At 60.5% G+C, this 19256-nt stretch overlaps 1 protein-coding gene across 9 annotated transcripts; it reads right to left on the bottom strand.

Annotated features, from left to right (window-relative positions):
• Nucleotides 1-1816: 1816 nt before the first annotated feature.
• On the bottom strand, nucleotides 1817-18980 carry CARMIL3 (capping protein regulator and myosin 1 linker 3). Of its 9 annotated transcripts, none has more exons than XM_036844942.1 (40): nucleotides 18783-18980; nucleotides 17243-17337; nucleotides 16881-16931; nucleotides 16717-16776; nucleotides 16516-16631; nucleotides 16214-16311; nucleotides 15914-15984; nucleotides 15737-15810; nucleotides 15427-15502; nucleotides 15258-15346; nucleotides 14716-14810; nucleotides 14402-14488; nucleotides 14080-14189; nucleotides 13863-13940; nucleotides 13228-13304; nucleotides 13044-13148; nucleotides 12880-12949; nucleotides 12360-12441; nucleotides 12135-12231; nucleotides 11931-11985; nucleotides 11678-11850; nucleotides 11367-11435; nucleotides 11050-11143; nucleotides 10863-10961; nucleotides 10300-10428; nucleotides 9989-10102; nucleotides 9362-9537; nucleotides 8477-8564; nucleotides 8198-8335; nucleotides 7855-7918; nucleotides 7529-7737; nucleotides 7031-7134; nucleotides 6084-6399; nucleotides 5621-5749; nucleotides 4574-4640; nucleotides 4380-4469; nucleotides 2813-2931; nucleotides 2547-2727; nucleotides 2265-2375; nucleotides 1817-2144 (listed from the first exon to the last, which is right to left on the bottom strand). In XM_036844942.1, exons 1-40 carry the CDS (start codon nucleotides 18820-18822, stop codon nucleotides 2116-2118), a joined length of 4125 nt encoding a protein of 1374 aa, XP_036700837.1. In that variant the 5' UTR covers nucleotides 18823-18980; the 3' UTR covers nucleotides 1817-2115. The 9 variants fall into 9 exon arrangements, 7 of the variants coding, with proteins under 7 accessions (XP_036700837.1, XP_036700839.1, XP_036700838.1 ...); XM_036844944.1 differs by having other exon boundaries at nucleotides 1817-2141; XM_036844943.1 differs by having other exon boundaries at nucleotides 7031-7131.
• Nucleotides 18981-19256: the final 276 nt, after the last annotated feature.

Raw genomic sequence — 19256 nt, 5'->3', positions numbered from 1 at the left:
GGAAACACACCCAGTCTCCCAACACTCTCTGTATCACATTTGTTAAGGACATTCACAGTCACATATAAAAGAACACTGGGCTATACTTGTCACACACAACATGCACTCATTCACGCCAACCAACCCGAATACGACAGAATGGAGATCTTCACGTGCTTCTTAAAAACCATCCTGTACCATGCTAAGGCTCATAGCTTTGAGAATTCAAAGTTCCCTAGCCACCTTTTAACAGGGAGACGAGGAAATGGACACAATTGCTTAAGGGCACACAGTGTCACATCCTGGTCACGAAGCCCCCTGAAGATAGGGGGAGATGTGCTGGACTGATTCCTGAGGTATCTTCCTGGTACCCACAACTCAACCCTAAACCCCGAGATTCAACTCATACGGCCACATCCTTGTGGGATGGGCCATGCCACATACAGATCTCGAGGAAACAAGACAATCATTCTCTAGTGAGGCCAGGGGAAGTGAGCAATTGCCCGGGAAGCTGCACGCCACGCGTGAAGACATTTGGGTACATGGTGATCTGGGATGAGTATGACAGAGGGGTCACCAAGACGTCCTCACCCGTCATCCCCGAAGCTGCTTGTGTACTAAGGTAGCAGCCATTTACTGAGCATCTCCTGGGTGCCAGGCACTGTGCCAGAGGTTGGGGCTACACAGGTAATTAAGACCCAGCTCCTGCCCCTGGGGGAGGTGTGTGTATATGGAACAAAAATCACACAGACAGAGATGATCAGCCAATGCACAAATGAAATGAGGTATGACAGGTGCAAAATATGGACCTATTCAGGATGCAGTGGGCCACAAAGAGGGAGGGCTCAATTTGGATGAGTCAGGGGAAGGCATCAGGAAGGGCTTCACAGAGGAAGAGGCTATTGAGCCCAGTCTTTTTTTTTTAATATAAATTTATTTATTTATTTATTTTTGGCTGCATTGGGTCTTCACTGCTGCACGCGGGCTTTCTCTGTTGCGGTGAGTGGGGGCTACTCTTCGTTGCGGTGTGCGGGCTTCTCATTGTGGTGGCTTCTCTTTTTGCGGAGCACGGGCTCTAGGCACGCGGGCTTCAGTAGTTGCGGCATGCGGGCTCAGTAGTTGTGGTGCACGGGCTTAGTTGCTCCGCGGCATGTGGGATCTTCCCCGACCAGGGCTCGAACCCGTGTCCCCTGCATTGGCAGGCGGATTCTTAACCACTGCGCCGCCAGGGAAGTCCTTGAGCCCAGTCTTGAATGCCAAGCTGGTGTTTGTTAGTACACTGATGAGAAACGATTAATTTTAATCATTGATCTTCTCCTGCCCTAGGCACTTCTGCTCACCTGCAGGCCACTCTACTGTTGAGATTTCTGACTACTGATGGTGCCCCCAGGATGACACAACACCATTTAATTCCACCATTAGTGAGCCTGTCTGTGCATAAACACACACACACACACACACACACACACACACACACAGAGCACACTGCTCCCAGTCTCTTCCTGGGACACTGGGATCTCTCCAATCCCACTGCACCTCCCCAAAGCCCAACACACACTGGTGTTGGTTCCCCCCCTTCTCCAGCCAGCTCAGCCAAGACCCTGCACATAAGAGCCACCCTGCTTGGGGACTTCTGAGTCCCCTCCCATCCAGCAGCTCTCCAGTCTTTCCTACCTCTCCCCTTAGAGCTCTAGCCCCATCTCTGGGGGGATGTTCCCCACTTTTCCCCACTGTGGGCCTTGAGGGAAGGGGAGCAGCTGGTGGGGATGGGAGCAGAGAACGGGGAAAACAGCAGAGACTCGGGCAGGCGGTGATTTTGGTTTTTTTTATTCTATACAAGTGGAGAGAGAGCCCCTGGGGAAAGAGGGACAGATCTGCCCTCCCAGGTGAGGAGACACCCCCGACCCCCCAGGTCTGCAGAGCAAGCAGAGCCTCTCTCTCCAGGCTGCTCCCTCCCTTCCTGTCCCCCACGTCCTGTCCCCCAGGCCTCGTCCTGTCCCCCAGGCCTCGTCCTGCTGTACTGCGCCCGTGGGACAGGGGTTGGCAGAAGGGCCTGGAGGTGCGGGGATGGGTGGGGGTCTGAGTCCTTGTGAGGCACATGTCGAGAGGAGGGCTGGCGGGGTGCTGCAGCGGCTGTCACCCTGTTCCTGGCTCGCTGGCTCCTGCTGGGGGAAATCCAGGGAGTCCTGTTTCCCAGGCAGGGAGAGCCAGCCACGCTGTGTGGGCGGCCTCGTCACATGGATGGGTGGGAAGGGGGACCACCCTCTAGCCCACCCCTCTGGCACCTGTGGGGTCAGGGGGCTGTCTTCTATCAGGCTCCAGCTTGTCACAGGACTGTGCCCGCCGTGTCCTCTTGGGCTTCAGGGGGGCAGTCCGGCGGCCCGGATCCGGGGGCCCTGAAATGACAGTCAAGGCAGACCTGGCCCATGAGTGGGGCTCACAGGCTGGGCACTCATCCAGGTTATGACTTCTGGCTGTCTGTCACTCATCCTGTGCCCAGGAAGGGACCCGATGTGGGCAACAAGGCCCCAGAGGTGCCCCACACCCCCTTTAGCCAGGTGGCAGACCTTGGACCTCAGGCTCCTCTTGGTCCTGCTGGGAGCCCAGCCTCAGTCGGGGTTTGTTCATTCCTGGGGCCGCACCCCCGGTCTCAGCCTCCTCCCTGCCCCCTGGCTCCTGAGGGAGCCGGCGGCCCCTGTGCACAGCCACCGGCTTGGGGGGCCGCAGAGCTAAAGCAGGGTCCTGCAGCTGGCACAGAAGGAAGATGCTCAGTCGGTTAGTTTGCCCTTTTGCCTCCTCAAAGTGCCCTCCCCGCCGCCTCGCTGGCTCTCACCTTGGCATTCCTGGCGGGAACCGTCCTCTCTGGGAATAGGGCCCCCTCCTTCTCCTCCTCCCCATCTTGGGATGCTGGGCTGGGGCTCTGGCAGCTGTGGTTGGGGGCGCTCTCCTCAGCTGGGGGATGGGAAGAGAGAAGAAACTGCAGGAAAAGACATTGTTGCACAGCCCTCCCTGTCCCTTGTCTCTGTGAAGCCCTGGAGGCCAGGACTTTCCCCTCCAAGCCCATTTGCTCCCATGTCTCTGCCTCGGATGTCCCCTTCTGCTCTCACGGTCCCCAGGATCCTCCTGAGCCTGTCACCTCTGCAGGGGGCTCTGGCTGACCCTCTTGAAGAGCAGGGACAGAGCCAGGGCCCGCGGCCAGCCGGGTCCACAGGCATGGCTGCCCATCCAGGGCTGCAGTGCCCCGGCGCCCTGCCAAGGCTGCAACCTGGCACTCCTAGAACTCTCTGCCAGTCTGATTTAGATGGTGAGTCTGGAGGAGAAGTGCCTGGCACCCTCACCATTCCCCCTACCCTGCCTCCGTGGCTTTAGGCACCCTGGACCCAAGGATGTGCCACGTGTTTGGGGTTGCCTGTGTGTGTATCTGTGAGGTGTGGGTGAGGAAGCCCAGGAGGGTGCCGGCAGTTAGGGTGTGCGCAGGGAGCACCCGACAATCACCGCCTCCTAAATGAAGGGTGGAGCCCCTCTTCCGGTGTCTTAACTAGTCTGTGTGTGGGATGGGATCATCAGCGAAGGTGACCCCAGCGCTGGGTCGGCCTTGGAGGACGGGGCAGGAGCACAGGCACTGCCAAGCCTCGGGCCAGCCTGGCTCTGCACCGCGCCCTTATGCCCTAGCTCTGGGGTGGGAGTGGAGGAGGGAAGGGAGCGTCAACCTCTCCAGGGAGATTTGTCCCTGTCACTGTTGTTGGAGGGTCACATTCCAGACCTGGGGGAACTGAGGCTGATGCCGAGCTGACCGGCTTTCCTTTAGCTGCTCCCTAAGTGAAAGGTGCTCTGAACCCAGCAGAAGGGCGGTGTCATACTATGATCCCCCCCCCCCGCCCTTTATTCTGGAAGGTGAATAACCTGTCAACACTGTGGGTGGTGACTGAGCCGGCACTAACACCCAGGGTGTCTGACCTCTGAGGCAGGGGGCTCTTGCCCCTGCTGTGTGGTACCTTTCTGCGTGAGCGGAGGATGGCCTGGTGAACTATTTTTGGGGGAGACTGGAGTGTTGGAGGTGGGCCTGGTATGGCTGGTACTGCCCACCCTTTCCCCAGCTGGGGTGCAGAGAGAGTCCTTCTTTATAGAGGGTGCCATTCTGCTGATGGCCCCCGCTCTAGAGAATTCCCCGAACCACCCACAAAGTGTTGTTCCTTGTAGGCTAAGCCTGGCAAAGCCACTTCTGTTCCGTGGGACCTTTCTTTGGATTGGGTTGTTTGTTTCTTTTGGATGTAGTTTTGTAACTATCCTGAAGCATTTGCACAGTGTTGACATTTTACTGCCCCGCCTTAGTTGGCTTCTGTCTCTTTGGACATAACCCGGGCCTTCAGAGCTGCTGCCAGAGAAGAGGCTTTCCATACCTATGTGCCACGTGGCCTCTGCTCGGCGCATGGCACTGAAGCTCGGCTTGGTGCTTTGGGGTGGTGGTGGGGGCTTCCAGGCTCCAGGCCCTGGAGTGGAGGGAGGAGATGGGAAAGGGGAAAAGGGAAAAGGCATGTTAGCAGGGGCCCTGAGAGACGGGGCAAAGGAAGGACGTGAGGGCGATCATTCTCACCTGCATCGTCCGAGGAGCGCCGTTTCTGCCAAGGCTGGACGCTGCCCTCCAGGTCTGGGCCTGGGCCCTGAAAGGACAGCTGAGTCAGGTCATTAAAAAAGTCCCTTCTGTGTGGGAACTGCAGTTAGCAAGGGGCTTCTGCTGTAGCAACTCATGTCATTAGTCCCTAGACATTCGGACTGTTTTCCCCAAAGAGTGGCACTCATACCGCCCCTAGGGGCATAAGAAATGGTTTACACGAATGAACATACGGTTATTTCAATATGTGTTTATTTTATGTGTAGTAGAAAAAACATGACTAGTACAACAAGCCTGTGATTCTAAAGATGATAATGCTTAGGTCCAGACTGAGTTTTAAAAGGTGAGTTGAGGGCTTCCCTGGTGGCGGTGGTTAAGAATCCGCCTGCCAATGCAGGGGACACAGGTTTGAGCCCTGGTCCGGGAAGATCCCACAAGCCGCGGAGAAACTAAGCCCGTGTGCCACAACTACTGAGCCTGCACTCTAGAGCCCGCGAGCCACAACTACTGAAGCCCACGCGCCTAGAGCCCGTGCTCCACAAAAAGAGAAGCCACCGCAACGAGAAGCCCGCGCACCGCAACGAAGAGTAGCCCCCGCTCGCCGCAGCTAGAGAAAGCCCGTGCGCAGCAACGAAGACCCAACGCAGCTATAAATAAATAAGTAAATAAATAAATTTATTAAAAAAAAAAAAAGGTGAGTTGATTTAAATAAAAATATTATGTAAATAATGCCGTGGTATGTGGAGAAGGTAAAAAGCCGTCATAAAGGTGGTAATCAAGTCACCAAAATTTGGGAAACAGCTCTAGAGGTAAGTATTTTTAGGGCCACACACTTTATGAGGAAGCAGAGGCTCCAGCGTGACTTGTCCAGGGTTGCGCAGCAAGTGCAGGGGCAGAACTGCAGCTGACACCTTCTACTCCAGAGCATGGCTCTCTCCACTGACCTACCAACCGCAGGGCCGTGGGGAGGGGAGGGTGGTATGCAGGGACCCACGGGACCCTCAGTTCGCCTCCCCAGGTTCCGCTCACCTCTCGTTTCCCATCGAAGCTCCAACCCTTGGCTCCTCCCAACCCAGGGAGGGCGACACTGTGGACCCTTGGCTGCTGTGCTGTCCCAGGGGCCTGGCCCCCCTCCCCAGGCTCTGCCCCGTCGGTGCCCTGGAACAAGGTTTCGGGTTTAGAATCAGTTCCCGATGGAGAAGGGGCTCCACAGGCAGCAAGGGAGCAGGGGAGGGCCCCAACCCCTCGGAGCCCCCTGCCTGGGAAGCCCTAACCAGACCCTCCGAGGAGTCCTTCCACTGCCCTCATTTGCATGGTGGACTCCCAGCATACGCTGGGTCACCAGGCTTAGCCCAAGGGGCCCAGGAGCGAGGAACTGGGATGACCAAGTTCCCGAGTCCTAACAGTCTCCCGTTAAGTGCCTAGGGTGGGGTGCATGGATGGGCTACGAGTGGGGCAGCAAACCAGGACTCGGCACCCCTGCCTCACTTACCATCTTCCTGCGGAAGGAAGGCCCCCGGCCCCCGCCAAATGCAGGAAGGAGCCTGCTCTCCTCCTCTGGGCTCCAGCAGGGGGACGAGTTATTGCCGAGGCTGCGGGGACCTGGGCTGGGGGGGCTCTCCTGAGTCGGGGGCGGGGGCGGGGGCGGAGGGAGGAGGAGCCCGGTGGTGGGGGACCCTGGCCCCCTGTCCCCCTTGAAGCTCCGGGGCCGGCGAAAGTGAAACAAGCCTCGGCGCCTCTTCTTCTGGAGTGGAGGGAGTGGCGGCTCCGAGAGGCCTGGCCGCAGGGTCCTCAGAGTCCGGGGGTAGCTGGGCAGGGTCGGGGTGAGTTAGGGACAAAGTCGTGGGGAGATACCCAGGTCAGATGCCGAGGTCGTTCAGGGCCCAGGGTGGTGCTGGCGTTAGGCCTGTCCTGGCTCTCCGGGACCTCCAGTTGTCCTGTCTCATCTAGTCTTTCCTGCCGTTCCATAACCCTTTCCACCTATTCTCAGGGGATGGTGTCCTCACCTTCCCTGTCACAACCCTCCAGCAGCCTCTTCCCTCGCAGGCACCCCTCCCCCCATCTCCTCTCAGCCTCTCCAAGTGACCCAGTTCCTTGTGGAGAGATGCCGGGGAGTCTGTGCAGGACAGTGACAGAACACACCCTCCAGGCCTGGTACCACTAACCGTCACCCCATTCCAGGGCCTGCTATCCCCCGAACCCCAATCCCACTGTGGTGGTTCACTCTGGCCCCGTTCTTTCCTGCTGTCCTGAGGGGATTCAGAGAACATGGCAACTAAGGGCTCGGTGTGGAGGAAAGAGAATGTGGGGGAAATCTCCCAGAGAGACTGGCTTTGGGGCACTGCCATTGGAGAGGCCTCTCTGGGAGACGGGTGGACACGGGAGCCCTCCAGGGCCTCGGGGCCTGCTGAAGTTGGGGGGTGTGCCTGGGCACCACACCTGGAGCTTTCATCCATAACCCTTCGGCTGAAGAAGTCCTCCAGCCCCTCATCCAGGCGGGTGGCCGTCCCGTTCTCCTGACGGGTCCCAGGTACTGGCGCCTGCTGGGAGGAAAGTCCTGTAGGATATACCATCTGGGTGAGGAAGCCCTCCTCCCATCCACTCAAGGCCTTCCCCTTTGGACTTGGACTTGCCTCTTCTTGGCCCCATGGAAACTTAGACTTCAGGATACCTGGGCATTTCTTAAACTTGGTGGCTCTTGACTCTCTCTGTCACCAAAATGAGAACTGCCACTGTCTAGCAGACAGAGATTTCCTATCTGTGACAAGGTCTAGCTCCATCCAATCCGGATAACTCCTCTTCTGTTCCATGGCCTGCCTGGGCCCCTGCCCGATCCCCCAAGGCTAGTACCTCTGGCATTGGTGTCCTAGAGCTAGAATCTCTGGCTCTGGCACTGCTAAGTGAAGTTGGTCCTCTTGTGAGGCCTTAGGGACTCACGCTGGGCCGACCAGGTCCCGGAGGGGTGGTCCTGGGGGGCCGGGGCCTCCCTTGTGTTTGATGCCTTAGTTTGTAGCCATGAGTGGGCAGCTCAGATAGACCTTCCCAGGAGCCACTAGCTGTGGGCTGGCTGCTCCCGAGTCCTGAGAACCAGCCAGGGGGGATCCCCAGGCTCCCCAGCTGGCTTTCCATGTCCTGAGGGCTCCCACCTGTGGGGAGAGCAGCGTTAGAGGGACTAGCATGAGGGGCAGGGAGAAAGCAGGCTGGAGAGGCAGAGATAAAAGAAAGGGAATCAGGGCCATCAGCGCGGAGGCTGGAAGACTCACTAATGAAGGCAGACACGGGCCGGATCTTGCGGCAGCGCTTCTGCTTTTTGATGGCCATGGTGTCCTGCAGAGACGGAGGCATGCGGTGGGGCCAGGTGGCAAACCCCAGGAGCCTCGCCTGGAGCCTCCCATTCCTCATAAAGCCTCCTCTTTAGAGTGCATCCCGCTTCCCTGTCCTTAGGCGGCTGAGGCAATGGGACAAGGGAAGAGGCTGGGCGGGATCGGGGCGAGGGGAAAAGACCCGGCGAGGGGCAGAGAGTGGAGTCCAGGGACGTAGAAGGGAACAGCGTTTTGCAGGGTCAGGGGCAGGACCAAGGTTAAGGAAGGGAGTGGGGGTGCTCACGATGTTGGTCCCAAGTTCATCATCTGTGGTCTCGTCACGGTCATGGTTCCGGCCTCGGCCCCGGGAGGACAGATCCTGTCCTTGGCACGGCCCCCCTGGCGGATCTGACAGTGTCTTTAGCTGGGCCAGGTGTCGGGCCTAGAGAAGGACAGGTGTGAACAGGATCCCAAGGAAGCCGCCCACCGCCCAGGACCTTGACGGGGAGGGCTGGTGGGGGCAGACGCGGGTGATGTGGGGTGGAGGACAGGTCTGGGCCGGGCTGAGGCTCAGAAGTTTTACCAGGCTCTTGTGGGAGTGGTACAGCTCCTGCAGGATCTCATCTACTATGGAGTTGGTCAAGTAGGTGACGACTGAGAGCTTCACTTCACTGTGGGCACAGGGGGGCGGCTCAGCTCCTCCTTCCCTGCCCCTGAGCCTCTGCCCCAGCCTTCCCCAGACGCCTGAGGGAGCGGGCCGGCCGCCCTGGCTGCCCACGGGGAACACAGCTGCTGTACGAGGCACCTGGGATCCACCACCCAGCTCCACCCACAGCCCTTCCAGCCTAGGGGTGTGTGGAGGGGGAGGGTGGACGGAGAGGAACTGAGGGGAAGGACGGGCAGAGGGGCTCTGGGTCCGGCCCCTGGAGCTCCAGTGGAACAGAGTGAGGTAAACTGAGGTGTTGAGTGAATTCTGCCCGTCTCTGCTGTAAGAGCAGGAACCAGCACTTCTTGAGCTTGGCCATTTCATGGGTTTGTGTAATAATTTTCCTTCATTTTAGTGAGAGGTGGCACCCAGACTGGAATGAGGGAGAGCTCTAGGGGCCATGAAAACTTGGGGGGATGGGCAGCGCAGTCCATGCACCCCTATTCTTTGTCCACACCTCCGAGGAGGCTGTGCTCTGTTTCTAGAGGTCAGTTCCTGGGGGTATGTGCGCGGCTGTGTGTACGTGTACACGTGTGTGCACTGTTCGGACTCCTAACCCCAGCTCAGCAGTTAGACTGCCAGGGCAAGAATGAGTCAGACCTTAAATAGCAAGGTTGCAGTTGGTTAAAGATTCATCCCTTGTATTGTAGATTGTGTCATTCATTATTCATTGCTGATGGCTGCCCCCCCCACCCCCCCGAGTCCCTAAGTGCTCCAGGCCAAGTCCAGCCCCCCTCCAGCCCCCACCCCGCCGCCTCTCACTCCAGCTTGTTCTGAATGTCCTGCCCCGCCTGCTCCAGCAGCGCCCCTCGGATGAAGTTCCGGGGCACAGTGACGCGCTCAGCCACATTGCTCAGCATCTTGTTGTGCCCTTCAGCCACCCGCATGGCCACGGGGCATAACTCTTGCGTTAGGCTGACCATGGACTCCAGGATCACCTAGTATGTGGGGAAAGGAGGCCAGAGCCCCAAGGAGGGCAGGGTCAGGGCTGGCACCACAGCGGAAGAGACTCCAGCCTGTCTATTCCAGCCCCCCGTGGGGAGACTGAGGGGCCGGCCAAGGTCACAGGGCCGGTTAGCAGCAGAGCCTTGGACACTCAGGCTTCCCCACATCCTGGTCAGTGTCCTTTTCATCCTACCACATGGACACACGGACAGGGGAGAGTCAGTCCAAGGATCAGAGTCCAGAGGGAGAGCTCAGAGTTCAGGGGCTAAGGTTGAAACGAGCAGCAAATATCCGAGGCCGGTTCTCTAGCAATGCCTTGGCACAGTGGGAGTGTAGGTGGTCTCAGCTCTGTAACTCCTTCTTGCCCACGGTAATCTTCCCGTGCTGGCCTCGGCCCTCGGCTTAGGGCCTTGGTCAGCACTGGGCTCCCTCCCCAGGACTTGCCTGCAGCTCCTTGTCCACAGCCTTGGACACCTCACTGGCTACTGACTCCAGCCTCTGCCTCACGGGTCCGTCGTTGGCCAGCATGTGGCCCAGCTCATAGAGGCTGGGAAACAGCTGGGAAAGAAAGGGGTTCTGATCAGAAGGTCAGAATCTGGCTTCGCTGGGTCCCTGGCCTAGGAGGCTGTGAAAACGTTGGGGGATAAGCAGTGCCGTCCGTGGGCACTCCTGGGCCTGGACGCTCCTGGGCCGGCACGCTGGCCTTCCTGGGCTCCCTAGACTGTCAGGGGAGGGCGGGGCTGCGGAGGGCTCACCGCCCGGGAGTTCTTGGCGTCCTTGATGAGGTCCCGAGCATAGAGCAACTCATCCTGCACGGGCTCCAGGGGGCACAGCCTCAGGGCCCGAACCTCCTCTTGCACCCGTCCGCACAGCCGCTGCAGCATCTGCAGCACAGGTGGCGGGAGTGTTAGGGGGGACTCTCGCATCTTCACCTTCCCAGGTGGGCCCCCAGGTGCCCCATTTCTGGGCCCCCTTGGGCAGTGCTACTGGTGCTGGCACTGACAGGGGTAAGGGTGATGTCTCCCGATGGCCTGTTCCCTCTTCTTCTTGGGATGTCCTCTTGAACACTCAGTGGAGCTCCCACAGTCCTGGGACCCCTTGTCTGGGACCCCTGCCGTTTGCCCACGTGTCCTCTCATGTTTGGGGCCCACATTCTGCACGTCCTGTCTTTTTGCTCTCCCACATGCTCAATCCACTTATGGGCACCACACGATGCCTCTCTCATGATCCCTCCCGCCCCGACCTGCGCTCCATCACATCAGCCCTGTGCCCTGCGTGCCCCACGTGTGCCCCCTGTGTCTCGGAGGGAAACGTTTACTTGCTCGGCGCTGCTGGTCACCAGGCCCTGCTGCAGCCTGAAAGCCTGTTCCTGCGGGCACGTCTGAGAATGGTTGTTCCTCACCAAGCACCACTGGATCTGGAGATGACGATGGGTGGGTGGGGTGAGGGCCAGGGGATTTGGGCTGGCCCCTGCCCCTCGGGTTCCACCCTGCTCAGGCCGCCACCTTCTGCCAGACGTCCTCGGTACGCTCAGGGGCGCTGCGGTAGGCTTGGGAGATGTCGCTCACAGGGAAGGACATGAAGCGCAGCGTATGGTTGCTGTGGGACAGAGTGGCACAGCTGGGTGGGATAAAGGCGGGCAGGAGAGGCTCCTGCTCCCCAGACCCCACCTCTTGCTGACCATTTCCCTCTTCTGTGGTCCTTCCTAACATTTCTATGCAACTAGGTCAGGTGGACTGGGGTGGGGCTGGTGTAGTTCAGGCCTGGTCCAGGTACAGGGAAGCTGGGGGCTAGGATCAGGGCAGGGCCCTGGTCTACTCACCTCTCCAGGGCCCTTGCAATGTCCAGAAAGCCTAGGGCAGATGTATTGTTCCGATCCCATAGGATAGTTCTGGGGAAAGGGTGAGCATCAGCGTATTACCCCTCCCTCGGGGTCTCTCTTAGGGGGAGGGGACACATCCCCCTCAGGAGCCTTCCCTCCTTTCCTGGGTAATGAGGCTGACTCAGAGATGGTCCTGGGACTAAGGGTCTCCTGGAAGCTGGGGTACAGAGCAGTGAGGCAGCAGGGAGGGCATGTATGTGTGTGGGGGAGGGCTGGGGCTCCAGGTGAGAGGGTCCAGGTGTGGGCCCCACCTGAGGGAGGAGTTTATCTGCAGGGCCTTAGAGAGCATCTTGGCCCCGATGTCCTCCATGCCATTGCCGCTCAGATCCACCTTCGCCAGGCAGGTGTTGCTGCCCAGGGCGTTGATGAGGATGCTGGTGCGAAGCTTCAGCCGGGAGTCTGCCACTGACAGTGACTGCAAGGACTGTGTGGGCAAGTGGGGGGTTTGGCCCAGTCCCTGCAGCCCCTGTCACTGCAGGTCCCCTCCCAGGCCCCGGCACTCACACAGTCCTCTTCTTGGATCAGCTGCACCAGCTTGTGGAGGATCTCCTCCAGGGTCCTGTGGGGAGTCGGGGCTCAGAGTAGGAGGGGAGGGGGCTGGGGTCATGTTAGTGGAGCAGCGGAGAGGCGGTCAAGGGTAACACAGTGAGCCACAAGGATAGGCGGATGATGGAGTGAGGGTCTGTGGGTATAGGAGGGGGGGCTCACTTGGCCTTGACGTTGAAGTTCTTGCCCAGGAACAGGTGCTTGAGGGACTTGTTCTTGCCAAGTGCGGGCACCAGTGTCAGGAGGTCCGAGTCGAACCCTGGCCAGTAGATGGGAGAGGCCTGGCCTTGAGGCCCGAGGCTCACTGGAGTCTCCTTAGGGCTTCTCCCCCGTGCTCTAGGCCCCTGTCCCCACCTGGCCCCCAGGAAGGGAAGTGCCCCCACTCACCATTGTCTGACAGATCCAGGCTGCCCACACAGGTGACAGCCCACAGCTGCTCCTGCAAAGCCTGGGCTCCAGCTGAGCGGAGCTGCAGGGACGGGGTGTGGGTGGAAGACAGGGCACCTTTAATGCTTAGAGATAAGAGGAGTCATGCCAGGATTCAAGGTCATACCAGGTCTTCTCGGGTGTGAAATCTGGAGGCCCCTTCTCTATACCAGATCCTTCCCTAGGGCTCTCTCCCCTCCCTTCAGCCAGAAAAATCTCCAGGCCGCTGCTCTGGAGACAGCTTGCTCCTGCCATCTGGTGGGAAAGCTTGGTATCTCCCACCCCAAAGCGGTCAGCGAGGAGATCCTGGAGACTGAAAATGACCTCTAGACAGAGGGCCGCAGACCACAGACGGAGAGGGGAAAGTGGGGGTGAAGTTAGGGCGGGGGGTCGCTGAGGGGTAGCGCGGAGGCAAGACGGAGCCAGAGCTTGACTTAGGGAAGTGAACGGTGGGGTGATGGGTGGGGGACTGAGGGCTCACCTCACAGCTGCTGAGGTCCAGGTGCAGATCGCTGAGGTGACTGTTGAGGGAGAGGCCCTGGAGCAGCGCCCTGTGGGAGGAAGGTCAGCAGGCCCGCCTTTACCCCTCACCCCCTTCTCCCAGGGTTCCCCCTCGGACGCCCCCCAACCCTGCACCCACCCGACCTGAGGGCCTCCAGGGGCAGCCTCGTGGCCGACAGGTTGATGTGGCTCAGAGTGTAGGTGCTGCTGAAGAACTGCTTGAAGGCAGGCGGGGCCTCCCGGCCCTTCCTGCGGAGATGCCTGGGGTCAGCAAGGGAGGGGGCGCCCACGACTTGCCCCGCCCCTCGCTGCACCCCTGTGCTCCCACCTGTGGGAGCAGCTGTTGCGCGCCAGGTTGAGGTAGGTGAGGTGGGAGCAGCAGCCGTGGAGCAGGGCGCCCAGAAGCTGTGGGGGTGGAGACAGGGTGCGTCTCACGGGGCTGGGAGGGCTGCCGGGAGGGGCGACGAGGACTCCCTCCTCCCTCCCCACCAAGGCCCTGGCGCTTCGCCCTCTGCGGTCAGTCTGTGCGAGCCCCGCTGTGCCTGCCCACTTAGCCTCTTCAAGCCTCAGTTTCCCCTCTGTGGAAAGTGGGTCTACTCCCACCTGCCTGGCCCCCAGGGGGTGAGAGGCTCATAGGCAGTGGATGTGTAAAGCCAGGGCGCCCACAAGCTCGTAAGGTGCCTGGTTCAAGTTAGGGAAGGAGTCCTTTCCTCCGGTGGACTCAGCGCTGCGCTGGGGCTCACGACTGAGGAACGGATCCGGGTTGGCTTTTAGGCACAGCCAGCACAGCCTTGGCGGCGCACGGATAAAGTGCTGCACAGGTGTGAGCTTTGGCGTTGATTTGTAATTCAGCTGAACCTGAAGCCATCCTGCCAGCTCCGCCCACCACTGTACTCAAGGAGGGGGTGACCCACCCCAGCCCCCCCAGATCACAGGCTGGCTCCCCCGTCACCAAATCCTCACCAAGTCGATGGCGCAGTCAGTCCCCGCCAGGTCCAGGTGCACCAGGGCATTGGGCTGGGCCAGGAAACTGTAGAGGGCCTGGGAAGGAAGGACAGAGGGGTTGCGGGTGAAGGGGTGACAGAACCCCTCCCCTCCCCAGGGCTAAAGGGCAGAGACCCCAGGCCCTGAAGCCCGGGTGGGCCTCTGCAGGGGCTTGAGGCTATATTCGTGGACTCACGTTGGCCTCATCTGTGGCGAGCAGCCCAGGGTTCTTGCTCAGGTCCAGGTACTGAAGGGAGCTGGCAAAGGCTGGGTTGGCCCCGAAGGTCTGGCCCAGCGCCTGGAGCCCTGAGCACAGCGGGCACTGGGCTGGGTTGGCCACCCCCCCGCCGAACTCTTCCCCTTGCATACAACTCTTCCCCACTCTCCAAATGTGGCTCCTTTCCCTTCTTTGATCCCTGGGATGCTGTTTGAGTGTATGGGTACACCTCTGGGACTCGACACCCAGGCAGTGCTGGGGGAGGGTCAGAGTCAGAGGTCAGGGGTCCCGGGGCAAGTACCTCGAGGGGAAATGGCAGTCTTGGCCAGGCACAGTTTGGTGAGGCCAGTGGGGAAGCAGAGGAGCTGCTGGCTCAGGCTGAGGAAACCTGGGGAGTGGAGAGAGAAAGGGGACCACTGAGAGATGGGCAGTGGGGACAGGTGGTGCAGAGTCAGACTGGGTGCTTGAGTGGGTTATGGGCCTGGGGTCAAGGATGGCATATTGGGGCAGGGGCTGGCATCAGGTCGGAGAGCCCCTGTTCAGACCGGGTTGGGCTCTGGGCTGGGATAGGGGTCTGCGTTGCGATGGGGGGTAGGATTCAGGGCTGGGGCTCACCCTTGTCCTCGATGGGGTTGTGGGACAGAGTGAGGGCATGCAGCACACAGCTCCCGTTCTCCCCAAATACCCCGGCCAGCTTCTGGACAAAGTCCCTTTGGGGAAGGGGAGGAAGGATGTGTTTGTCCCAGGCCCTGGGCTTCCCCTCCTCCTCCACCTGCCTGCCTGGCTGGGGCTACAGTGGTCGGAGGCCCCCGCAGGTGGGGAGCAGCTCGGGGCCTGCCAGGGAGCTTGCCATCACTCCGGAATACCTGGGAAGTTGTGCTGAGACAAAGCCCAGCTTAGGGTCCTTGAGACCGGAGCAGCGCACCCTGCTCGGTGACTGATGGCAGAAGGGGACGGGGCATGGAGATACGGGGGAAGGCTGTGGAGCTGGGGGTCAGGAGGCTTAGGCGTGACTTGCTTTGTGCCCTCTTTGGGCCTCTTCTGTACAGTGAGGAGCTGGATGAGACGGTTCAGAGGCCCATATCATGCTCTGAGGCTCTGGGACCCTAAGACTACATCAAGGGGGTACCACTGCCCAAGGAGGAGGCTGGCCTCACGTCTTAAGCCCGGCGTTGTCCAGCACCAGCTCTTCGAGGCTCCCCGACTTGCTCAGGGTGTGTAGCACCTGTTCTAGCACTTCAGAGCCCTGAGGACAGAGGGGGTCATGTGATCAGGAGCCGGAGAGGGCAGTACTCTCCCCTCCCCACTGCCCCTCCTAGACCCTACCAGCCGCAGGTCCTTGCAGTAGAGTTTGGTGAACCATTGGTTGTAGGCCAGGGCTGCCACCATTAGGGCCAAGTCTCTGTGGGGAGATTCAGGGCGGCAGGAAAGTGGTGAGCAGGTGGCTAGGGCTGGGAAGAAGAGACTAGGGCTGGGGTGGTTGGGCTGGGGAAAGCCTAGATGGGTGAAAGGCAGGGGGGGTGGGGGCTGGAAGACAGAGCCGGGGCTGTGGGTGGGACCAGAAGGGAGAGCCTAGAAGGGCCAGGGCTGGGCTGGGGCTGGAATGGGGGCTTGAGTCTCTACCCCATCTGCTTACCGGCTCTCCAAGTGGCTGAAATCCAAAAGATTGAACTCCCGGTTATCCTCGGCATGATAGATGGTGTCCACATCCTTGGAGAGGTGGAAGTGGCTCACACCTGCTTCCCTCCTCCTCCTCCTCTGCCCCATCCCTCTGGGTCCCACCTGCCCGCCTGCCGGTCCTGGCCCAACGCACCCATTGCACCTCCTCACGGCAGTGCAGCCCATTGTAGTCGCACAGGGCGGCGTAGGTCTCGGAGAAGCCACCTGTGGGGCAGGAGATGGGCTGGCTCCTTGAGCGGTAAGGGGGTGGGGAACAGGCTTGGAGTTCAAGGAAAGGTCAAGGTCACTTTATGCACCAGTGTCCTGGGTTCATGAACCTCTGAGGTCTGGGAGCCGTGGAGTCTCAGGGCAGGCAAAGCCCCGTACACAGAGGACTCTGAGCAAGGGGCAGGGTGGTGTAGGCCCCACTTTCCTCAAGTCTGCCCCTGCTCACCGCAGACACTGTGAGCGGTGGACGTGGAAGTCTCAGAGTTGGGGGACGTGTCTCGGGGCCCTTCTGGGGTGTCTGCATTTCCACGCCGGATTAGACTCCTGGAAAATGAACAAATCCATCCCAAGGTGGGTGGAAAGAGGCTCTCAATTCTTACCCTGTTATAGCTTCTGGATCCCCAGGAAAAGCAGGAATAGGGACACAAGAGCTCTTCTCCTTGATGTCTCGGGGGCCCAGGGGAAGGAGGGAGGGAGGAAGGAGGTCTCCTTGTCTGACCCCTGAGAGACTCCTCCTTTGCCACTCACCCAGGGCCAGGGCAGACCTTGGAGAGGGCAGAGCTCACATGTCGTGTCACCTGGTCCACACTCTCAGCTGATGGCAGCCGCATGCTCACCATGCCACGCTCTGTCTCCACTAGGATCTGGGGGAGAGGGAGCAGCAGGGCCTCAGATGTGGGCTCCCTCCTCCTGCTGGCCCAGGAGTGGGGCCCAAGCCCTGGTGCTCACCTGGTTCTGACTGAGCGTGTTGAAGGCGCGGATCTCCAGGACATTGAAGGAGCTCTCCACCTGGGGGAAGGGGACACGGGGATGCCCAGCTCATGGTCAGGGCCTGGCTGCCGGGCTCAGAGGGGAGCACGCCAGGTGCTCTCCGGCTCATCGGCCCAACTCACCTTGGCTGGGACTTTAAGGGGGAAAAGGTGGAGGCGCCAGGAGGTCAGGGCCTTCAGAGAGGGGAAAAGAACATCAGCAACAAACGGCAGCTTCCTGGGCCCTAGTCACCCTGCCCTCTGTTAGCCCCCTCAGCCTGTGTGCACCCCCTGCCAGCTGACCCTCTGCTCTGGAAGTCCCTCCTCTCTCACATGCCCCACCCTAGGCTCCTAGACATCCACCCAGTCCAGCCTCCCCCTGCCCCCAGGCTATGTCTTCTCAGCTCTCCCCCCACCTCTGTCTCCCCTGTCCCCCCAGGCTCCTTGCCCTCACCAGCCCAGGTGCTCTTGACCCCCCCTCCCCTCCCCCAGCCCAGTGTCCTCACCAGCACTCGGTCCTCGAACTTCTTGGGCTTCGTCTCCAGCTTGACACGATGTTGTTGGAGCACAGCCGCTTGGCTCAGGCACCTCCGGATGCTGTCTGCAGGTGGGTGGTGGGCTGCTCAGAGCTCCCCTGACCCTGGCCGCCCCCGCAAACCCGAGGCTCTCCAGGGGCAGGGGCAGAGGAGAGGAGAGAGAATCAGAGAGAGACTGAGAGGGACAGGGACCGAGACCTTTCCTTCTTGGGTGACTTTTCTCTTTCTATTAGAAGGGCAGTGGGGTGTGGAGAAAACTCTGGCTCCTGATGTTCCTGAGTCGGGGGAAAGTAGCTGAGTGACACCGTGGGAGAGTGTGAAGGATTTTTCCAACCCGTGCACTCCAGCAGCTGTCAACACATACAGAGTGAGTCAGTGTGTAGGGGCGTGGGGGGTATCCCTTCGGCTGCACTCTAGGTGGTCTGGGTGTGAGTGTCTACCTTTTACTACGCATGTAAAGAAGATGCCAGGGAGCCCGTGTGTGGCATTGGTGGGGATGGGTAAGTGTGAATGAGTATGCTGTGTCTGCAGTTGTGAAAGGGGCACAGAGCCAGCCAGCTCTGGTGTGGGTGGGAGCTGCGGGGTAGGAAGGAGTTAGTGTTTAAATGAGTTCCATACCCATCTGCTGGCAGAATCATCCAGATATCCCAGTGTGTGTGCGTGCGTGCGTGTGTGTGCAGTTTCTTGTAAAGATGTGTGTACACACATCTCACGATTGTGCTTGTGTGCCTGTGGAGCTGTGGGAAATCGCCACGGTGCAGCACGTCTCTGAGTATCCTTGAGCGTCCTGGTCTCTGCGTGGACTAGCCTGTGCTGCCGCCTCTGGGGGTCAGGGTTGGCAGTGCTGGGGGGTCGGGCCTTGGTTTGGTCTGAGTCTGAGAACCAGGCAAACAGGAGAGGCCGTGAGGTGTGGGTGTCGGGTAGAGAGAAGGGGGCAGGCTGGGATGCGGGCTGTGGTAGATAAGCTTCAGTAGACCCTGCTCCTGGTTTTAGCTCCGGTCCAGGCCCTTTTCCCTGACTCCCTTCTTTGCCCCACTGGCCGGGGCGCTAGCGGGGCTCTCGAGCCAGTTCCGGCGCCGGGCCCAGAGGAGGGAGGGTGTTGAGGCCAGAGGAGGTCAGGACCTGGGGCAGCTCCCATCACCCGGCAGGGCTGGCCTGGCCCCGCCCGGCGGGGAAACGGGGATTCTCCGGAGGGGACACTGGATGCTTCGCCGAGGGGTGGGCCAGAATCGCTGAGAGTCAGCCCCAGGGAGCGTGAAGGGACTGCACCTGTCACTGAAGATCGGGACGGGCGGCTCTGGGACACGTAGGTCCTGACGGGGTGAGGCGAGGGGGGCAGCGGAGGATGCTCTGGGACAGTGATGCCCCGAGCTGGGATGCAGGGGCAGGGAGCTGCCTTGGAACCGGATGCATGAGGGGCGGGAGGCACCGGGGTGTACCGCGGGGAGGAACGCACTGGGTCTGGGAGGCTCCCGGACGGGGCGTCCCGGAGACCACCGCAGCCTCGTACCTTGCAGCTCGCGGGTGAGCTCCGCGCTGGACTTGGCCATGGCGGCCGTTGCTGCCGCTGTTGCTGCAGAGGAGCCGCCGTCGCCACCGCCGGGGAGACGCGGCACATGCTAGACCCGGCTCCGGCAGGGCCCCGGCGCTGAGCGCTGCAGCAGCCGCTGAGCCCGCTCCTGTGAGGGGCGTCTGCGCGAGCGCTCCTCCCCCCCACCCCGCCTCGGAGAGCCGGGTCTCCCGCCCCGCCCGGAGAGGTGCCGGACTGAGCATGCGCGCCGCGCCTCCGAGCCGCGTGAGACCCTGAGAGCGCTCGCGCCCACCCCTCCCGCCGGCTCTAGCGTGCTACGCCCTGTGCGTGTCGTCTGCAGCCCGGGCCATCTCCCGGAAGGGGGGCAGCGTCCCCACTTTCCGTGTGACCCACTCCTCGGACACCGTGAGCAGAACCCACTTCTTTTGTTCGTAGGCCTGGGTACCCCTCGCC

The sequence above is a fragment of the Balaenoptera musculus genome, chromosome 2 (genome assembly GCF_009873245.2).
Source record: "Balaenoptera musculus isolate JJ_BM4_2016_0621 chromosome 2, mBalMus1.pri.v3, whole genome shotgun sequence".
Classification (NCBI taxonomy): Eukaryota; Metazoa; Chordata; class Mammalia; order Artiodactyla; family Balaenopteridae; genus Balaenoptera; species Balaenoptera musculus.
This window is presented reverse-complemented; position numbering and strand designations above follow the sequence as displayed.

Excerpts from the sequence above, each read along its gene's own strand:
- CARMIL3 (XM_036844942.1), bottom strand. The coding sequence starts at position 18,822 with ATGGCCAAGTCCAGCGCGGAGCTCACCCGCGAGCTGCAAG. Across the intron at positions 10,429-10,862 it reads TGACCAGCAGCGCCGAGCAA|ATGCTGCAGCGGCTGTGCGG; the intron begins GTAAACGTTTCC and ends CCTGTGCTGCAG. Across the intron at positions 2,145-2,264 it reads ACAGCCCCCTGACCCCACAG|CAGGAGCCAGCGAGCCAGGA; the intron begins GTGCCAGAGGGG and ends GATTTCCCCCAG.